Here is an 18,503-nt window from a genome sequence, read left to right as displayed (position 1 = left end):
AAAGTAGAGTCAAGAGGAAATTTGCATTTAGTCAGTATGAAAACTTCAGAGGATCATGCCCAGTTGATTGATTAGAATCAGCTCATGGAAAAGTCATCTGACTAAAATGGTATCATAGTGAAAAACCACAGCTATTGAAACAACTGTTGTCGATCTATAACCCATTAAAGGAGATAAAGGGCTCAGGGCAGAAAGGATGAATGCCATCTTCGAGTGTGCCCTTTCAAGTGCATGTTACTACACAATACACATTTAAATGACTGTTACTTTGTTCCTTTTTATTTCAGTTTATAACATTATTATGATAATAACATTCATTGTCTTTTTTTTTTTTTTTTTTTTTTGCTAAATTGTATAGTCACCAATCCTTAAAGATTCAGATTACTGACTGGTAATTGGTTTATGTTCACCTAAAATATTGTAGATTATAAACTGGACATGATAGAGAACATTTTTGGTCAAAACCTTGAGAGACAAAGGCAGGTGAATCTCTGTGAGATTGAGGCCAGCCTAGTTTATACATCAAGTTCCAGAACAGCCAAGGCTACATAGCATCAAAAATAAAATAGATTATCTTGTGGGATTTTGCTTTGTTTTTGGCCTCAAACTTACTCTGTAGCTGAGTTTGGCCTTGAATTTCTGCCTCCACCTCTCAAATGGTAGGATTACAGGTGTGCATCACTATGGTTCGGTCAATAACTCAGACTTTAAACATTTTCTCAGCTCCCTCTGGCATGGTCTTGATACCTGATCCTAAAAACTCCACTTTACCTTTTTGCCAGGACTCGTCCCAAAGTTGTTTTTGTTCAGTCTCCCAAAATACAGGCATAAGACACTATGAATATCTACATCATTCATACTAATTTGTCCAACAAATACCATCTACAATCAAGAGCCTGTTATTTTCAGTTATTTATTCAATAAATATTGAGAGCTGCTAAGTAGCCCTCGCTGGCCTAGACCCAGCTGGCCTCAGACTCATAGAGAATCAACTGCTTCTGCCTCTGGAGTGCCAAGGTTAAAGGCGTGTGCTTACCATGCCTGACCCTCAACCCTCCATTTTATTTTGAGGCAGGACCTCATTAAACAGTTCAGGGAAGCCTTGAAATTATGTCCTCCTGCCTTGGTCTCCCAATTAACTGGCATTTAATTTTGTTTGTGTCATTAAACCTCTCCTTTTTTATTTAATTACATTTATCCATTTAATTCTGCTGTGCATGTGGATGTAGACATGCACATGGTATGGAGCATGTATGCAGGTCAGAGGACAACTTTCAGGAGTAGACTCTCCCTCCGCTATTCCAGGGATAGAACTTGGATGGTCAGGTTTGGCAGCAAGGGTCTTTACCTCCAGAGCCAGCTCACTGTCCCACATAAATCTTCTTAGCAGTAAAAGTAAAGAGGTTCATTAATTTTTTTCAATTGACACATAATTCATATATATATATATATAAAATTCATATATATATGTATATATATATATATGAATGTCTTAGATGTACAGAAAAGGGATAGGGGGATTGTGGAGAATCTGCAGGACTGCCCTGTGCACAGTTCCTTGTTGTACTATGATCCATCCATCCATCGCAAGAAGAGAACCGAGGCTGGTACAGTGCTGAACTCTGGTGTTTTCTGGATGTGATTTTGCTCACATTCCTGGATCTGAAGCAGGGGAGCACACCCTTAGCACTTGGTGTATCTGTCTGATGCCTCCAGGCTGTGACTAGGTCTGAGTCTGTCCTTGTATATGATGGATGACTGTAATGGCTTTGGGTGAGCACTGGCCAGGTATGTGACTTTCCATTCAGCCATGTGTGGTATCTTGCTCATGGTTAGGCAGAAGTTATGGTTTGGAGGAGGAAGACCACAGAGATAATATGTCATTCTTATCATGTCATATCAGAGGTTCATGTTGTAACATGACTGATTACTGTCGGGTTGGTCATCAGCCAAGGCTGCCTTCATCAGACTTCTTTATGGTAGTTTTCCCTCTTTCTAGGCTAATCTTTATTTTGTTTTAGGACCCTTAGTATTTTAAGAAAGGGTCTCATGTAGGCCAGGCTAAACTAGAACTTTCTGTATACCTTCTGCCTTCCTAGTGCAAGACAGTCTCATTTCATATCCTACTCTGGCTTAGAACTCACTACATAGCCTAGGCTGGCCTTAAACTTATAGAAATCTTCTTGAGTGCTAGGATTATAGGCATGTGCCACTGCCTTTGGCTCCCATATCAACCTTATAAATAAAAGCAATGTGTCCAATCAGCACTTAAGGAAAAGGATCACAGGCCATCTCTTTGAGAATGGAGTCCCTAGATAACTTATTTAAAAGGAGATTAAAATAACTAATCAGGATACTGGTGAGATGGTTCAATAGCTAGAGGTGCTTGCCTCCAAGCCTGATGACCTGAGTTTAACCCCAGAGATGCATATGGTGGAGGGAAGGAACCAGCTCCTAAAATCTCTGACCTTCTGTCATGTGCTCGGGTACAGTATACAAATAAACAACATGTACTTTTAAAATTTAAAAAAAGCACTAACTTTTGTTTGGAAACTTCTATTAATAAAGCTCTTTCAAATGTTTTGAAATTCCCACTCCAAACATCCATGTGAGATGGCTCACCTACTAAGGTGCTTGCTATCTGAATCCACACAGTAGAAGGAAAGAATTGCCTCCCACAAGCTGCTTTGATTTCCACCTGTATACTCAAGTCTACATACCTACACACACACACACACACACACACACACACACACACACACACTACTATCCATACTCTAAGAAAGCTTGCAATCATGTTGAGGATATTAAACTCAAAGTTTGTAACATAGCTTTGATAGATGTTATTCTCATCTGTGGTGGTTCACACTTGCAATCTGTACTCCCAATATTTGAGATGCTAAAGCTGGGAGATTGAGAGTTTGAGGCCACTCTGTTCTGTTTTTGCCAGAGTACTCATCTCAAAAGAAAAGAAAGGAGAGGAGAAAGGTGGGAAGTGGGAAGGAACTTGGTACATCACTGTACACCTGTAATCCTAGCACTTGGAAGGTAGAGGCAGGATGATCAGATCAAGACCATCCTTAACTATGTAATGAGTTAAAAGCCAGCTTAGCATATACAGGACCCTATATCCAAAAAAGAAAAGAAAAATACTTATACAGCATTATCCACAACAATCAAAAGAAGAAAGGGGGCTGGTGAGATGGCTCAGTGGTTTAGAGCATTTGCTGTTCTTGAGAAGGACCCAGGTTCAATTCCCAGCACATAAGTAAATCAGATGACAACTTCCTGTAATTCCAGTTCCAGGGAAGCTGATCTCCTCTTCCAGGCTCTATGAGAACCTGCAAACATGTGGTACACAACACATATTCAGGCACACACAGTATACACATAAATAAAACTTAAAAAAAGAGAAGAGAAGCCTGAGCATCCATCAACAGAAAGGTGGACAAACAACAGGTTCTGTGATCAGATAGATGAGTATTATTCAGCAGGGCAGAAAATTCTCACACATGCTGGAACACCGATGGACTCTGAAGATGGATGCAGTAAACAAGTCACAAAGACAATAGTGTATGATCTGGCTGTAGCGGAACCCACAGAATCAGAAAGCAGAAGGGTGGCTGGTGGGGCTGGAGGGGATTTCTGACAATGCATAAAGGGTTTGTTCTGTTTTACAAGGGGACAAGTCTGCAATTTTTTTTTTTTGCATATAATGTTACTGAATCCAATACTTACTGGCTAAGATGAAACATTTCATGTTACAGTGTATTTCTTTACAATTAAAAACATTGAAGAAATACAGTGTTGAGCCCACAAGACAGCACACACCACCTGTCATTCAAACACTTGGCAGCCTGAGTCAGAGGGATCAGGAATTCAAGGAATGCATAACAAGTTCATGACTAGTCTTGGTTATTACAAACAAACAAGAAATATAATTTTGAACAGGAATTTTTTTTCTAAGTAGGGAAATAGCATATGTATAGTAAGTGAGGTTTTGGTTTTGGGTTTTTTTTTTTTTTTCTTTGTTTGGTTGGTTTTTAGTTTTTCAGGACAGGGTTTCTTTGTGTAATGGTTTTGGCTGTCCTGGAACTCATTTTGTAGAACAGACTGGCCTCAAACTCACAGTCATCCACCTGCCTCTGCCTCTTGACTGCTGGAATTAAAGATGTGAGCCACTACCACCTGGCTCGAGTTTTCTTTTTAAACTGTGTGTCTGGAAACCTGAGCCCTAGAAGTCATATGATGGTAGTTGAGCTACAGCTAAATGTCCACTTTGAGATAGATGATTTGTGTTAAGTATAGTCTTTCCCACACCATCCTTTTCATAGCCGGCTAATGTTAACTTCCCTAAAAATAGTGAGCTGTTGCTGCGTTTTCCCTGCTTAGTAAAGGCTGGCACATGGACTCTTCAATCTTCTACCTTCCTCCATGGCCTGTGCAGCGCTATCATGGGGCTGAATCACTTAGAAACCTTGTTAAAGTTGCTAAAATTACAAATTATTTGGCAATTCCCCCGAAGCCTTCATCTAAGCCCACACTTTCTCAGTGTAGCCAGAAGACGTCAGAAGGGAAGTAGTATTGTTTTCTCATGACCTCTGGGGGAAGCTAGGTCCCAAGAGAGCTAAGCTTGGGTTTTGAGGTCATCATTTTAGGCTTGCTGTTGTTCCTACTTCACTGCTAACAGGTTCAATGAAGTGAGACAGCATCTTTCCCACAAGACAAGGAAAATGCCTCTTAAGTGTTCAACTCAGACATGTCTAGTCAAGGGCCCAAACCTCAGTATATACATGATGTATATGAAAAATGCATCCCTAAGAGAGAGAGAGAGGGAGAGGGAGCAGGTGGCTGCATGCTAAAGGTGTGTCTGTTCTTCAGTGCCCTCTGCCTGTCATGCAAAACTATACACAGCTTTGAGAAAAAATTCTTCACAAGAATTTGTGTTTGATTCTAGGATTACAGATCTGAGCCTAAGGAACAAAAGACTGGTTCCCCTGATGCACAGCCAACCCTCAATATGAAGGGACCTCTCAGCCTTAGGGGACATACAGGAGAGGTTATGCCCACACGCTACCTGTCTGTAATGTATTTGTTTCTTTCCCAGCATCTACATAACTCTTATAACTACCATGGAACTCAGCTACCACAATGCCTCAGCTGTGTGGACAGGATGATGTCCACTTTTAGCTCAGGAAAAGCAAGTGGTATAACCCATAAGCTTAGCCACAGGTCCATGGTGAACACATAATCCTCCTTTCCAAGTTGCCTTTTCCTTCATTTCATTGGTGTATGTTAATTATATAAAATATTGTGATATTTTCTTACATGTTTATAATGTTATTTGATCCTATTTTCTCCTACTGTTTCCTTCCTTCTTTCCACTATCTCCTCCTCTTTCCAAGTAGAGGCTGGGTTGTTTGAATGTTATGGTTATTTGGGGTTTGGGCTTTTGGTTTTTAGACAGAGCCTCTTGTAACCTACACTGGCCTCAAATTCACTATGTAGCTAAGGTTGGCCTTGAATTCCTGATTCTCCTGCTTTAACTTCCTAAATGCCAGGATTATAGACCATAGGCACCATGTTTTACTAGAATCTGAACTGTTTTTGTTTTGTTTTGAATCCATTTTTCTATTAGTATTGGTCAGGTATACACAGTAATGGGTTTCATTCTGACATTTTTATACATGTAGATGATGTATCAGCCATATCCACTCCATTTCCCTTTCTTGCTCCCTTCCTACTCCTGCTAATCTTTTCTAAACTAACACTCTTTCCCACCTTCTGTTTCCCTTCTGGTGAAAGTGTTTCTTTAGGGCTCTTTACAGGACCACGGGCACCTTGCCAGAGGCAATATTACCCATCAGCCACTAACTACAGCTGCATCTAAATCTTCAGGTGGGCCCATGAGTCTCTCTTTCCTCCATGGCAGGCTGTTAATGAACCCAGCCTTGTGCGGGTGATCACAATAGCTACCTAATACCCAGATGCCATCATTCCACACAGCTTCTTTCTACCACTTCCTAAAGGGCTCACATTCTGTATATCCCTCTTCCCACAATGTTTCCCAAGCATTGGAGGGGGTGCTATAGATTCCCCCTTTGGGGGCTGAGCATTCAATAGTCATACATTCTTAGCACCTTGACCAGTTATGAGTCTCTACATTTATAACTTGCCACTTTAAAAAGAAGTGTCCCTGACCAAAGCTGACAGCAGCACTGATCTATGAGCATACACATAGTTACTTAGAAGACAGCTCGTCAGGTACATCATGTCCATTTAGCAAAACAACAGCAACACTTTTCCTTGCTCGGGCCTATGACCCAGCTGTGAATTTTAGATCAGGCTTCCTGTGTATTCCTTCCTGTAGAGTGTGCCTCAAATCTACTCGCAAAGCAGTTGGTTGCCTCTCTAACAGACTTAACCACTAGTGCACAGGGCAACCCTCCCTCAGCAGCCAACACTACCTTCCAGCACTGCGAGCGCTGTCCAGCGGGGGAAAGTTTTCAGCTTGGTTCCAGCTTGATTTCTTTGCACCTTGAAACTAGGGAGTGTAGTTGACACTGAATTATTTTGATTGAACAAGGAAAAAAGAAAAACTGGAGGCAGGTGCAGTGGGATAGACGGGACACAGTTGCTTTTTTGTTTGTTTGGTTTTGGTTTTGTTTTTGAGACAAAGTTTCTCTTTGTAACAGCTCTGACTGTCCTGGAACTCGCTTTGTAAACCAGGCTGACCTCAAACTCACAGAGATCCGCCTGCCTCTGCCTCCCAAGTGCTGGGATTATAGGCATGAGGCACCACTGTCTGCTGACACAGTTATTAGGAGGCTAAGGCAGAAGGAGCAGATGTTCATGAACAAATTAGGCCACATAATCAGACTTTGTCTCAATAAATGCACACCACAAACAAAAGAAAGAAAAGAAAGGAAGAAGGGAAAGGAAAGGAAATGCAAACCTTGATTCTTCCTGTTTCATGTGACAAGAGAAAGCCAGAAGTCCTGATGTCACCCTAGGCTCCCCACAGAGAGCTGCTTGAAAACTGGGTCAGCTACCTCCCTGTCCCCTCCCCACATGCTCTCAATTTACTCAGAAGATCTTGTCCCTTTCCCCTTGGGGGAGGTGGGGTCAGTCCATGTATGTCTCTCATGTCTCTCTTAAGGTCCTCCTTGTTTCCTAGATTCTCTGGGGTTGTGGATTGTAGGCTGGTTATTTTTTGCTCTGTGTCTAATATCCACTTATGAGTGAGTACACACCATGATTGTCTTTCTGTGTCTGGGTTACCTCACTCAGGATGGTTTCTTCTAGTTGATTCCATTTGCCTGTGAATTTCAAGATGTCATTGTTTTTTTATAGCTGAGAGGGGGAGAGAAGAGGAGAGGGAGGAGAACATGAGGGACCAGGAAAGTCGTGTTAGGGGAGGAATAGAGGAGAGCAAGGAAAGATATGCCTTCGTAGAAGGAGCTGTTATGGGCTTAACCAGAAACCTGGCACTAGGAATCCACAAGGATGACCCCTACTAAGAATGTAAGCAATGGTGGAGAGACTACCTGAAATGCCCTTCACTACCTTAAATGCTATCATAGAGCCTTCATCCAGTAGCTGATGGAAGCAGAAGATCCACAGCTAAGCACTGAGCAAAACTCCTGGAATCCAGTTATGGAGAGGGAGGAGGGAAGAACAAAGGGGTCAAGATCATGCTGGTGAAACCCACAGAAACTGCTGACCTGAGCAAGTGAGAGCTCAGGGACCTAGTCTGACTGATGGGGATCCTACATAAGACCAAGGCAGGCCCCCCAACCTGTGTGGCAGGTAGGGGGCTTGGGCAATCTATGAGGCCACTGGCAGTGCAACCAGTGTTTATCCCTAGTGCGCAAATGGACTTTGGGAGCCCAGATACACAGGGGAGGGCCTAGGTCCTGCCCCAAATGTGACAGACTTTGATCATCCCCCTATGGGAGGCCTCACCCTCCCAGAGGAGTGGATGAGGGAAGGGATAGGGAAATGGGGGGGGGGGCTAGGAGGACTGGAGGGAAAGGGAACTGTAATTGGTATGTAAAATAAGATTGTTTTTCATTTAAATAAAAATTAATTAAAAAAAGAAAAGAAAATTGGGTCAAGGCTGGGCCCCTGAGGCAGCACAGGAAGGAGTTCCTACCCTGCTCTGCTTTTATATGAACCAACAAGCCCTCTGCTTATCTTCACCCAGTCCGAGTTCGGCTTTTGGTTATTGAGAGCAGACAGAATGTTTATCAAAAACCTACCCTGCGTCACTGAGCTCCACTGGACTCTCTAATCAGTGTCCTCCCCAGAGTATTTTCAATTCCTTTCTGAAGCCCAGATAACTCTAGCTTCAGCCACTGTAGAGTTAGTTCAACTGAGAAGATACAATCTTTCCCTTTGCTCTTTGATTGTTTGAAATAGGCTGTCATGTGTTCCAGGCTGACCTCACATTTACTGTGACCCTCACTCTTGATCCTCGGATTGTATTTCCCACATCTGCTAGTGTGCGCGCAGGAAGACATAAAATATTTATATATTGTAGCATAACAGTCTGTCTTGAGGTATATTTTTGAATGAATGCATCTTTTTTTTCTTTGTTAGGAATTATGTTGGAGCAGGGGGTTGGTTAAAAAAAAGATGCTTAGGAAAAGGAGAGTATATACCCAAGAGTGTGAGTGTAGGCATCTCTAGAGAGACTTGCCGTACTTGCACATCTTCCAAAGAGAAATTCAATATTCTGAATGGAATGTCAATGTGGATTAAGGTTTTAGAAACAAATTTTCTTTTGTTATAGAAAATGCTTTTTAAACAGTGGTGGGGGTAGAGATGTTTACTATTATGAGGGGAAAATGCATTTTTTTTTTTGAAGACCCAAGGAAGGCATTGGAAATACTGAGTTTCACTACTTGCCTTTATTAGGTGTCCTCTATCTGATTGTTAGAAATTATTCATTTCCTCAAAGAGAGAATAAATTGGTTGGGGATGCACCTGCCCTGTGCTCTTCCTTTGCTAAAGGCCAACACTGAAGACTTCAGAATCATGAGACTGCTTCTGCACTTGAGCGTCCTAACTGTTGCCTGTGTTTGGGCCATGGCTATAGAGATTCCCATGAGCATGGTGGTGAAAGAGACCTTGATACAGCTGTCCACTCACCGAGCTCTACTGACAAGCAATGAGGTAAAGTACAATTTTTATTTCTACAGTTTGGTTTTGTTTTCAAGATAGGATCTTGCTACGAAGCCCTGACTGGCCTCAAACTTGCTGTGTAGACCAAGCTGTCACAATTCCTAGGAGATCTTCTTGCCTCTGTCTCCCAAATACTAGGACTGCAGACATAGTTTACCTCACCTGCCTCAACAGCTCTTTAAAATACATAAATAGCTGGATGTGGTGGCACATGCCTTTAATACTAGTACTCAGAGGCAGAGACAGGTGGATTTCTGTGAGTTCAAGGTCATCTTGGTCTATACAGCAAGTTCCTGGCCAGCCAGAGCTACACAGTGAGACCCTGACTCAAAAAAAATTTTTTTAAAACATTAATAATCTATGACAGTTCATTCCCACACATAAAGATCTGCCATGAATAATGCAATTATGAATGTGTTAGTGTTAGTGCACAGGTGACCATAACCAGCAAACAATGTATTAAAACAACCACAAATACTTTGGAAATGACCCTTTGCTTTTTCATTTGCAGACGGTGAGGCTTCCTGTTCCTACTCATAAAAATGTAAGTTAAGTTATGCTTCAAATGCCATGATTGCATGAATAAGTCCACTTCACACACTGAGCTATGGGTCATTTGCTTCTTGCTTTGTGGTGTTGTGTTTGGAGTGGGCATCTCATCAGGTCCCAAGCTCCTGTGTTTGAGTGATCCTTTTGTCTCAGTGCAAGTAGCTGGGACACAAGCCTGTGACACCACAGCTAGCTAATTTGTTTTCCGTCAAAACTGTTTGATTTCCTTTTCAGTAAAAATTGAATTCATTTGAAATTTTTTATGTGGGTGGATGTGAAAGTATGTGCTTTCACATATGAAGAATAAAGAACAGAATGGCAAATGATGTAATCCCAGTATTTGGGAGCCCGAGGCAGGGACAGCATGAGTCTGAAGCCAGCTTAGGCTACATATAAATTCAAAGCCTTCCTGGATTACACAACCTGTATCAACAAACAAACATGAGAGGGCTGGAGATGTAGCTCCATTGAAGAACACCTGATATGCACAAAGCTTTGGGTTCCTTACTCTGTACTCCATAAACTAGGCATGGCAGTACGTGTGTGTAATCTCAGCAATGGGAAAATGAAAGCAGGAGGAGCAGAGATTCAAGGTCATTCTTAGCCACATACTGAGCTAGAGGCCAGCCTGGGCTACGTGACACTCAAAAGCCACCAACCAATCAATGTAAGGATTGACTAGCAGAATCTGTTATATAAGTGGTCAATCGACACTGACAGCCCTCCATCTAACTAAGCCTCACATCAAAGATGCTTTGCACTACACATGGTGAGAGCTCCTGCTAGGCTCCGTTTGGTTCTGCCTACGGTTTTCTTCTCCTAGTGCATTTCTTTTCCTTTTCTTGTTTTGTATTTGAGGATCAAGCCCAGGGCCTTGCATGTACAGGATAAGCACTCTAACAGTGAGTTCCAGACCCAGCCCACTCTCTTATCTTTCTGAAAGTACTGATAACTTAGGGTTGTATCCTTTTATTTATTTTTATTTTATGTGTATGAGTATTTTGCCTGCACGTATGTTTGAGTTCAATATATGTGTTTGGTGTCCCCGAAAGCTAAAAGAGGGCATCAGATCATCTGGGACTGGAGCTCCAGATGGTTCTGAGTTGTCATGTGGGGGCTGGGAACTGAACCTGTGTCCTCAGCAAGAGCATCAAGTGCTCTTAACCACTGAGCCACCTGTCCAGCTCAGAGGGCTATATTCTTAGGTAATGATTGGTAGACACACAAAAAATATAATGAATGCCCTCTATTAGCAACTTCTACATGGTTAAATGAATATGACTATATAATGATATTACATACACTTACAATATATTTTATTCTAGTGTAAAGTACATGATTTCATTATTATAAATAGAAAAAATCATTAGCCTAATTTTTAAAGAAATATTGGGCTGGGGCTAGTGCTACTCACCTTTAACCGCAGGACTCAGACGGTTGTGAGCCACCACAAGGGTGCTGGGAACTGAACCCAGGTCCTCTGGGAGAGCAGCCAGTGATCTTAACCTTCCAGCCATCTTTCTAGTCTAAAGCCTAACTTTGGTTTTGATTTTTTTTTAAACAGTTTCATGTGGCACTGGCTGGCTTCAAACTCTATGTATCAGAAGCTGGCCTTGAAGTCTTGTTTCTTAGCTCTACCTCCTGAATACTGGCATTACAGATAAGCCCCACCATGTCTCCATTGGTCTGGGTTGTTTTTTACACTGATGCATTTAAATTTCACATTTATTACATATAGCGTGCTATTTTGAAATGTGTACTTTGTGGGCTGGCTTTATCTTGTTCTACTTGGTTTTTAATTAGTCTTCCCCTTTCAGCACCAGCTGTGCATCGGAGAAATCTTTCAGGGGCTAGACATACTGAAGAATCAAACTGTCCGTGGGGGTGCCGTGGAAACTCTATTCCAAAACTTGTCGTTAATAAAGAAATACATTGACAGCCAAAAAGTAAGTTCCCTGGGAGCCCTGCAAGTCTGGCCGCCCCTCTTTCTCCAGCAGTCAATGACAGTCTGTTCTTTTCACAGGAGCAATGTGGCCAGGAGAGGCGGAGAACTAGGCAGTTCCTGGATTACCTGCAAGAGTTCCTGGGTGTGATGAGTACAGAGTGGACAATGGAAGACTGAGGCTGAGCTGGTGCAGTGAAGATATGACCTCAGATTTTATTTGAAGTTGATTTTTAAACTGATGCATACCCCCCCCAAAAAAAGCACAAATTAAGGGTTACCATACACTGTTCCCACTCATATTTACATCATGTAGTTAAGTTAAACCTATCTATCTCCTCAAATGTTGATCATTTACATATGACAAAATATTTAACATCCTTTTTGTGTTATTCTCTCCAGCCTCTGGTAACCCCACCTCTACTCTCAATTCCCATGAGGCTAACTTTCTTATGTTCTTATGTATGAATCCGATTGTGTCATGATGGTCTTTCTGTGCCTGGAGTAGCCAGAGTTTGGAGAAGGAAAGGGATATCCCATTGCAGTGAGAATTCATGTATCAGGGTCATTGAAGATGTCTCTTCCAGGTTACTCTAGGAAAAAAATAGATATATGCTTTTATTTAATTCTGTAAGATATCCATATTATTTATGATGTGTTTAAAGATTCAGTAAATTATTATTTATTGCAATGTGTGCAATATTATAATAAAGCTAAAGGTACTACTCTCATTCAGTTCATTGCTGGTCTCTTCTAATGCTGGAGGTGTGCCGTGTCCCTGCATGGTGTTCAGAAGAGGGTCTGAGTTGGTGCTGGCTGAACACCCCAGCTCCTTAGAGTTTCTGGGCATACCAAGGGTGGAAATGACCCAGAAGGGCTTGGGAGAGATATTGAGAGCAGGGACAGGGGCTGAGACTGAGCCTGGATCTCCCTGTGCAGCAATATGACCAGATGAGTTAAGTCAAACAGCAGAAGAATGAATGAGAGGAATGGGGAGATGACTCCATTGTGAAGGCTTGCTGTGCACGTATGAAGACCTGAGCTCAAGCTCCAAAACCCACTGGGGAAAGCTGGGCATGGTGGGGACACACAAGTGATCCTAGCACTGGGAGGCAGAGACAGATGCATCCCTGGATTCTGTAATCACCCAATCTAGATGACAGATCCTGTTTCAAAAAGCAAGGTGGATAGTGTCCTGCAGAAGGACATCTGAGGTTGGCCTTTGGTCTCCACTTGAGACAGAGAGAGAGAGAGAGAGAGAGAGAGAGAGAGAGAGAGAGAGAGAGAGAGTAAATATGGGCCCTTTCTCCAGGACTAGATCTAGAATTGAAAAAATGTGTGTTAAGTGTTAAGGTTTCCACTGAGAGGGGCCCAGTGTGGAAATATGTAGTTTAATTTCTCCCAACTAATGAGAATTTAGCTAATCAGGCACAAGCCCCATTCATGAAGGAAGCTAGAAATGTTCATTTTTGTTCCCGGGGGAAGGTCTTCCTCCCGGAATCTGGGTGCCATGTCTCCCCAACCCTCTGTGACCTAAAATTGTTCAGGCTCTTTCACAGGTCACATGATGGTCACTTCTGCCCAGGGCTACATTCTTTTTAGTGTATCTCAGCTCCAGCTCTTCATCCCATTTCTTGAAATATAAAGCACCACGAAATGTCTGTATACACAAGTTGCATGTGCATGGGCTGTAGAGGCCAGAGCAAGATGCTGGGTGTGGTCCTCCATCTCTCTCCACCTCACTCCTTTGAATCAGGCTCTCTTGCTGAACATGGACTTTCCCATTGTTTTATTTTTGACTAGGCTGGTATCCAGCAAGCACCAATGATCCTCTGTTTCTATCAGTTCCAGTGTTGGAGTTATAGGCATTAATGGCCATGTGTGGCTTTTTATGAGTGCTAGAGACTCAAACTCCAGTCCCCCTGCTTACACAACAAGCATCCTTACCCATGGAAGCATCTCCTAGCTCCTTAGTATTTTTTTTTAAACGGCACTTGGCTTTTTAAAGTGTAATAAAATAAGGTATACTTATTTATATGCTTACGTATTCATTTTTATTTTTCAGTATAGTATTTTTTCCTTGAGAGTCTCATATCTCTATGTAATATATCTTGGTCATATCTACTCCTGTTGAAACTCCTCCAGGGCTCCCCAGTATGTCTTCCTCCCCATTTCAAATCTCCCCCCTCTTCTTTTTAACCCACCGAGTCTGATTAGTGCTGCCCCTATGCACATGGGTATGGAGCCATTCATGAAAGCATGGGCAACCTACCTGTAGCAACAACCCCAAAGAAAATTCACTCTCCCTCCCCAACAGACCCTCGTCTAGGCGAGGCCCCTTATGATTTTTCCCTCCCCATTCATGCTGAAACTTTGGCTTGATGGTGTGTAGATAACTGCCTCTGGGAGTTCATGAGGACAAGGGCCATGTCATATCCAGAAAAGAACATTTCATGGTATTTCTCCTATTCTTTGGCTCTCACATTCTTTCCACCCTCTCTTTCATCTTCTTACTTGCGCTTTGGGATCTGTGTATGTTACATTTAGAAGGTTCCCTGGAGGTTCTGTGACTTCTGGGATCCATGGGATTCTGACCAGATTTGCAGTACCAAACATATATTCCCTCCTGTGGAGCATGACTTAAACATGATAAGAAACCATGGTTGGTTATTGTTCTTTTGATGCAACTAATGCCTAAGAAACACAAACACGAGACTCAGTGCCCACGTGGAGTTTATTGAGAGAAGGGAGAGAAAGAGGGGGTAGTTGGTGGCCAACCGAAAGCAGGAGAGAGAGAGGGAGAGAGAGAGAGAGAGAGAAGAGAGAGAGAGAGCAGGGGGCAGAGAGAGAGCAAGAGGGGGCAAGAAAAGGCAAAAGGGGGAAGCAAGAGAGAGAGAGGTGCACTTGCTTTAAAAGGGGGGCTTGCGCATGCGTAACTGAGTCCTTTGGCAGCCAGGTAAGGCTGATGTAGCGATGATACGGCCATGAGAGTCTCGCCCATTGTTGGGGGCAGGGGTCAGCTGGCTGCTAGTTCTTAACAGTTATCACTGCCCCCCTCAAAAAAAAAGTCATGCCACTATTACATCAATGGGGCCGCTTGCCTGGTAGGTCTGTATTTTAGTATGTTGGGTCTGACATATTTTTTGGACCTAGTCTCAAACTCATGATTCTCCTGCCTTGGTTTCCCAAGTGTTGGGATTATAACATGAACCACCATCCTCCATTAAGGATGTGTGTACTCCATGCATTCCTGGTGCCTGCCAAGGACAGAAAATGTGGTGATCCAGTATTATGAAGACATCTCTTACATTCTAAGAGACTGGAACTTTTGCTGCACCTCACAGCTGAGTTAATAATGCATCCTGAGGTCACTTAAGACTAAGACTGCTAGAAGGCATGGTGGCACACACCTTTAATCCTGGCACTTGAGAAGCAGAGGCAGCAAGGACAACCAGGGCTACAGAGAGAAAGCTTGTCTGCGGGGGTGGGGGGTATGGAGTGAAGCCCTTTGTTAGGCACAGACTCACAAGCCAGTCCTTAGGCAGGCAGTTTCAGACTCATGCAACAGACAGACAGAAGATGGAAGATGCAGGGGTCAAAATTTGAATGTGGACTCACTCTTGGTTGTATGTCTTCAAGGAGAAGTTCTTTTGTTTCTTTCATTAAAGCCACACTGATGCATAATGGGTGGCTTGTAATTAATCACTAATGTGTCTAATCGTTGCAAGGAAAGGATTTCTTTTGAAACCTCCAGACCTGAAGTTAGGGATGGTCGTGAGCCACCATGTGAGTATTAGGACCTGCACTCGGGTCCTCTGCCAGCACAAATGTCCTTAACCACTGAGCCATCACTTCAGACTCTGGGCTTATATCTTTGAGATGGGTCTCCTTATACATTTTAGGCTGCTTTGAACTTGACGTCATCTTCCTATCTCAGCTTTCCAAGTGTGCACCGTCATACCTCGCTAACAGTTTGCTTTTTTAGATGAAATAATGATGGAGAAAAGTTGCTATAGTTTAGACTTGAAATGTCCACCCAGAGGCTCCAGTAGAAGGCTCATTCCATGGCCTATGGTGCTATTAGGACATTTTGGGACTTTTCAAGGGTGGAGCCTAGTATGAGGAAGTTAGATCATGGGAGGCTTGCCTTTGAGGGGATTATAGAAGCCCACCCCTTCCTCTTCTTTCTATTTCTATGTCATCATGAGACGAACAGTTTCTTCTTCTATGCACCTGCCACCATTATGTACCTCACTACAGATCCAAATACAGGGTCAATCAACCAAGGACTAACACTCACAAAACTGTGACCCCCAGGTAAATGTTTCCATTGTAAAGTTAGTTACCTCTGTTATTTTGTTACAGTAACAACAGAAAACCAACCTCAAGTCTTTAGGTCCATTATCAATACAATCCCCCCTCTTGTATGACAGGCCTGTAACCCACTTATCAGAAGCCTGATACAGAAGGATGGTGATTTCTTTTCTTTTCTTTTTTTAATTTAAATTAGAAACAAGTTTTTTTTTTTCTTGTCAGACCCAGTTCCCTCTCCCCTCCTCCCCTGCCCTCCACCAACTCCTTATCCCATCCCCTTTCTGCTCCCAGGGAGGGTGAGGCCTTCCATGGGGTATCTTCAAAGTCTACACAGAGAAAACCTGTCTTGAAAAGCAAACAAACAAAAACAACAAAAAGAAAACAGTTACTGAAGAAGTATTACCCAATAGGAATAATGACACTTGTTCTTTCTAGAACACCACATAATTTTTATACCTCTGCTTTTTTTTGACTCAAATTCTTTTTTAAATTTTTTATTTATTTATATTTTATGTATGAGAACTCTGCATGTACACCTGCAGGTCAGAAGAGGACATCAGATCCTATTACAGATGGTTGTGAGCCACCATATGGTTGCTGGAAATTGAACTTAGGACCTCTGGAAGAGCAGCCAGTGCTCTTAACTGCTGAGCCATCTCTCCAGCCCTCAAATATTGGGGACCATCACCATCCTCACAACCTCGGGTCTCTGAGATAGAAAATTACTGCCTCTTAAAGAAATAAACAGAATGTTCAGCAGAACTTTCCAAGGTACAGGCTTGCAGTTTCACAACCAGTTAAAAAATAGCTCAGGGCTCTCTCTCCTGCTGCAATTTAGAGCCAATTACAGGTTAGCTAAACAGCTTAGGGCATTTCTTCTACCGATCTTCTCACTCTGCCTACATGCCAGTGCCCATGCCCTGGCTACGTGCAAACCCTGCTGACATCCTGCCCATGGTCCTATATAAGCCTCCCTGAGAAAATAAAATTTGTCAGCTTGATCAGTATACTGTCTTGCTGTCCATTCTTCGTGTCCCTTGCCCCCTCTCCCTTCTAGGTGTTCCCCATCATTGACTGCCCCAAGAGTCGGAGCACTCGAATTCTCAATATAGCTAAGGATAACCTTGAATTCCTGATCCACCTTCTGGGCGCTGAGATTGCAGGCAGTGCTGTCACACCTGGTTCATACCATACTAGGACTTGAACCCAGGGTTTCAGGCATGCTAGGCAAACACTCTACCAACTACACTACACCCTCAGAATCCCTTATGCCTTTTTGTATACTATTCTACCTGTTTTGATCTTTTTTTAAAAAATGTGCATTTTATTTTATTTATATGTGTATGAGTGCTTTGCCTACTTGTATGTCTGCGTACCACATGCTTGCCTGATGCCCACAGAGACCAGAAGAGGGTTGTTAGATCCCCCTGGGCCATCTCTGCAGTTCCAAGCTTTGTTTTGTACTTATGTGTACATTATATGTCTGTGTACGGATATGTGAACTTCAGTGCAGGTGCTAACAGAGGCTGGAAGAAGCTTAGGTGGTTGTGAAACACCTGATGTGGGTGCAGGATGCCAGACTTGGGCCCTGGTGAGAGCAGTAAGCACTCTCAACTGCTGAGCCATCACCCCAGTCCTGGTAGGTGCCTATTGTCACCCTGTTGACCCAACATTGATCTATGATCATCACTCTAAGTTCATTGTTTACTACATTCACTCTTGGTGCTGTACATTTCATGGGTAGAGAGACTCACAAAACACAGTGGCCCATAATGTGTAATAACACATTACCACCACTGTAGTTGTACCCAGTGATTTCACTGACCTCGAAACCTCCTGTGCTCTGCCTATCCATTCCTGCCTATCTCCAAGATTGACAACTACTGCTATTGTATTGTGTCAACAGTTTTAATGTTTCCAGAATGATGCAAATGTAGACTTTTCAGGTTGGTTCCTTTCACTAGTAATTCATATGTGGGCTTCCAGTGTGTGTGTGGGGTGTGTGTGGGTGTGTGTGTTTAAACAGGGTTTTTCTATATAGCCTACCTAGGCTGGCCTTGAACTTGGACTCACAATCTTCCTGCCTTACCCACCAGGCATGACCTTTCATAATGAACCTTGCCCACCCCCCTTTGTCCCCTGCCCATCCCCCTTTGTCCCCTTCTCTGTCTTCTCAGGTTAAGAACTCAGGTCAACACTCTACCACAGAGATACAGCTCCAATGTCTCATTTCTTCTGTGTATGGTGTGTGTGTGTGTGTGTGTGTGTGTGTGTGTGTGTGTGTGTACAAGCACATGTGTGTGAGTATGTGCAGAGGCCAGAGCTCAACACTGAGTGCCTTCCTCTACTGCTCTCCATCTTAGTTTTTGGAGTCAAGGTCGCTCACTGAACTCACTAATTAGAGCTCACCATTGAGCTAAATTTGCTGCCCAGCAGTCCCTGACTGCCCCCAGCCACCCCACTCCCTCAGGTGTGTGCCAACATTGCCTGGCTTTTGCATGTGGGTGCTCAG

General features: G+C 42.9%; 1 protein-coding gene across 1 annotated transcript; it reads left to right on the top strand.

Annotated features, from left to right (window-relative positions):
* Positions 1-9,020: 9,020 nt before the first annotated feature.
* Il5 (interleukin 5) lies at positions 9,021-11,872 on the top strand. Its single transcript, XM_051181551.1, has 4 exons — positions 9,021-9,177; positions 9,698-9,730; positions 11,553-11,681; positions 11,759-11,872. The coding sequence occupies exons 1-4, from the start codon at positions 9,040-9,042 to the stop codon at positions 11,855-11,857; spliced, it is 399 nt and encodes a 132-aa protein (XP_051037508.1). The 5' UTR covers positions 9,021-9,039; the 3' UTR covers positions 11,858-11,872.
* The last annotated feature ends 6,631 nt before the right edge of the window (positions 11,873-18,503 follow it).

This window comes from Phodopus roborovskii, unplaced genomic scaffold (genome assembly GCF_943737965.1).
Source record: "Phodopus roborovskii unplaced genomic scaffold, PHOROB, whole genome shotgun sequence".
Classification (NCBI taxonomy): domain Eukaryota; kingdom Metazoa; phylum Chordata; class Mammalia; order Rodentia; family Cricetidae; genus Phodopus; species Phodopus roborovskii.
The sequence above is the reverse complement of the archived record's forward strand: the minus strand, read 5'-3'. Positions and strand labels throughout refer to the sequence as shown.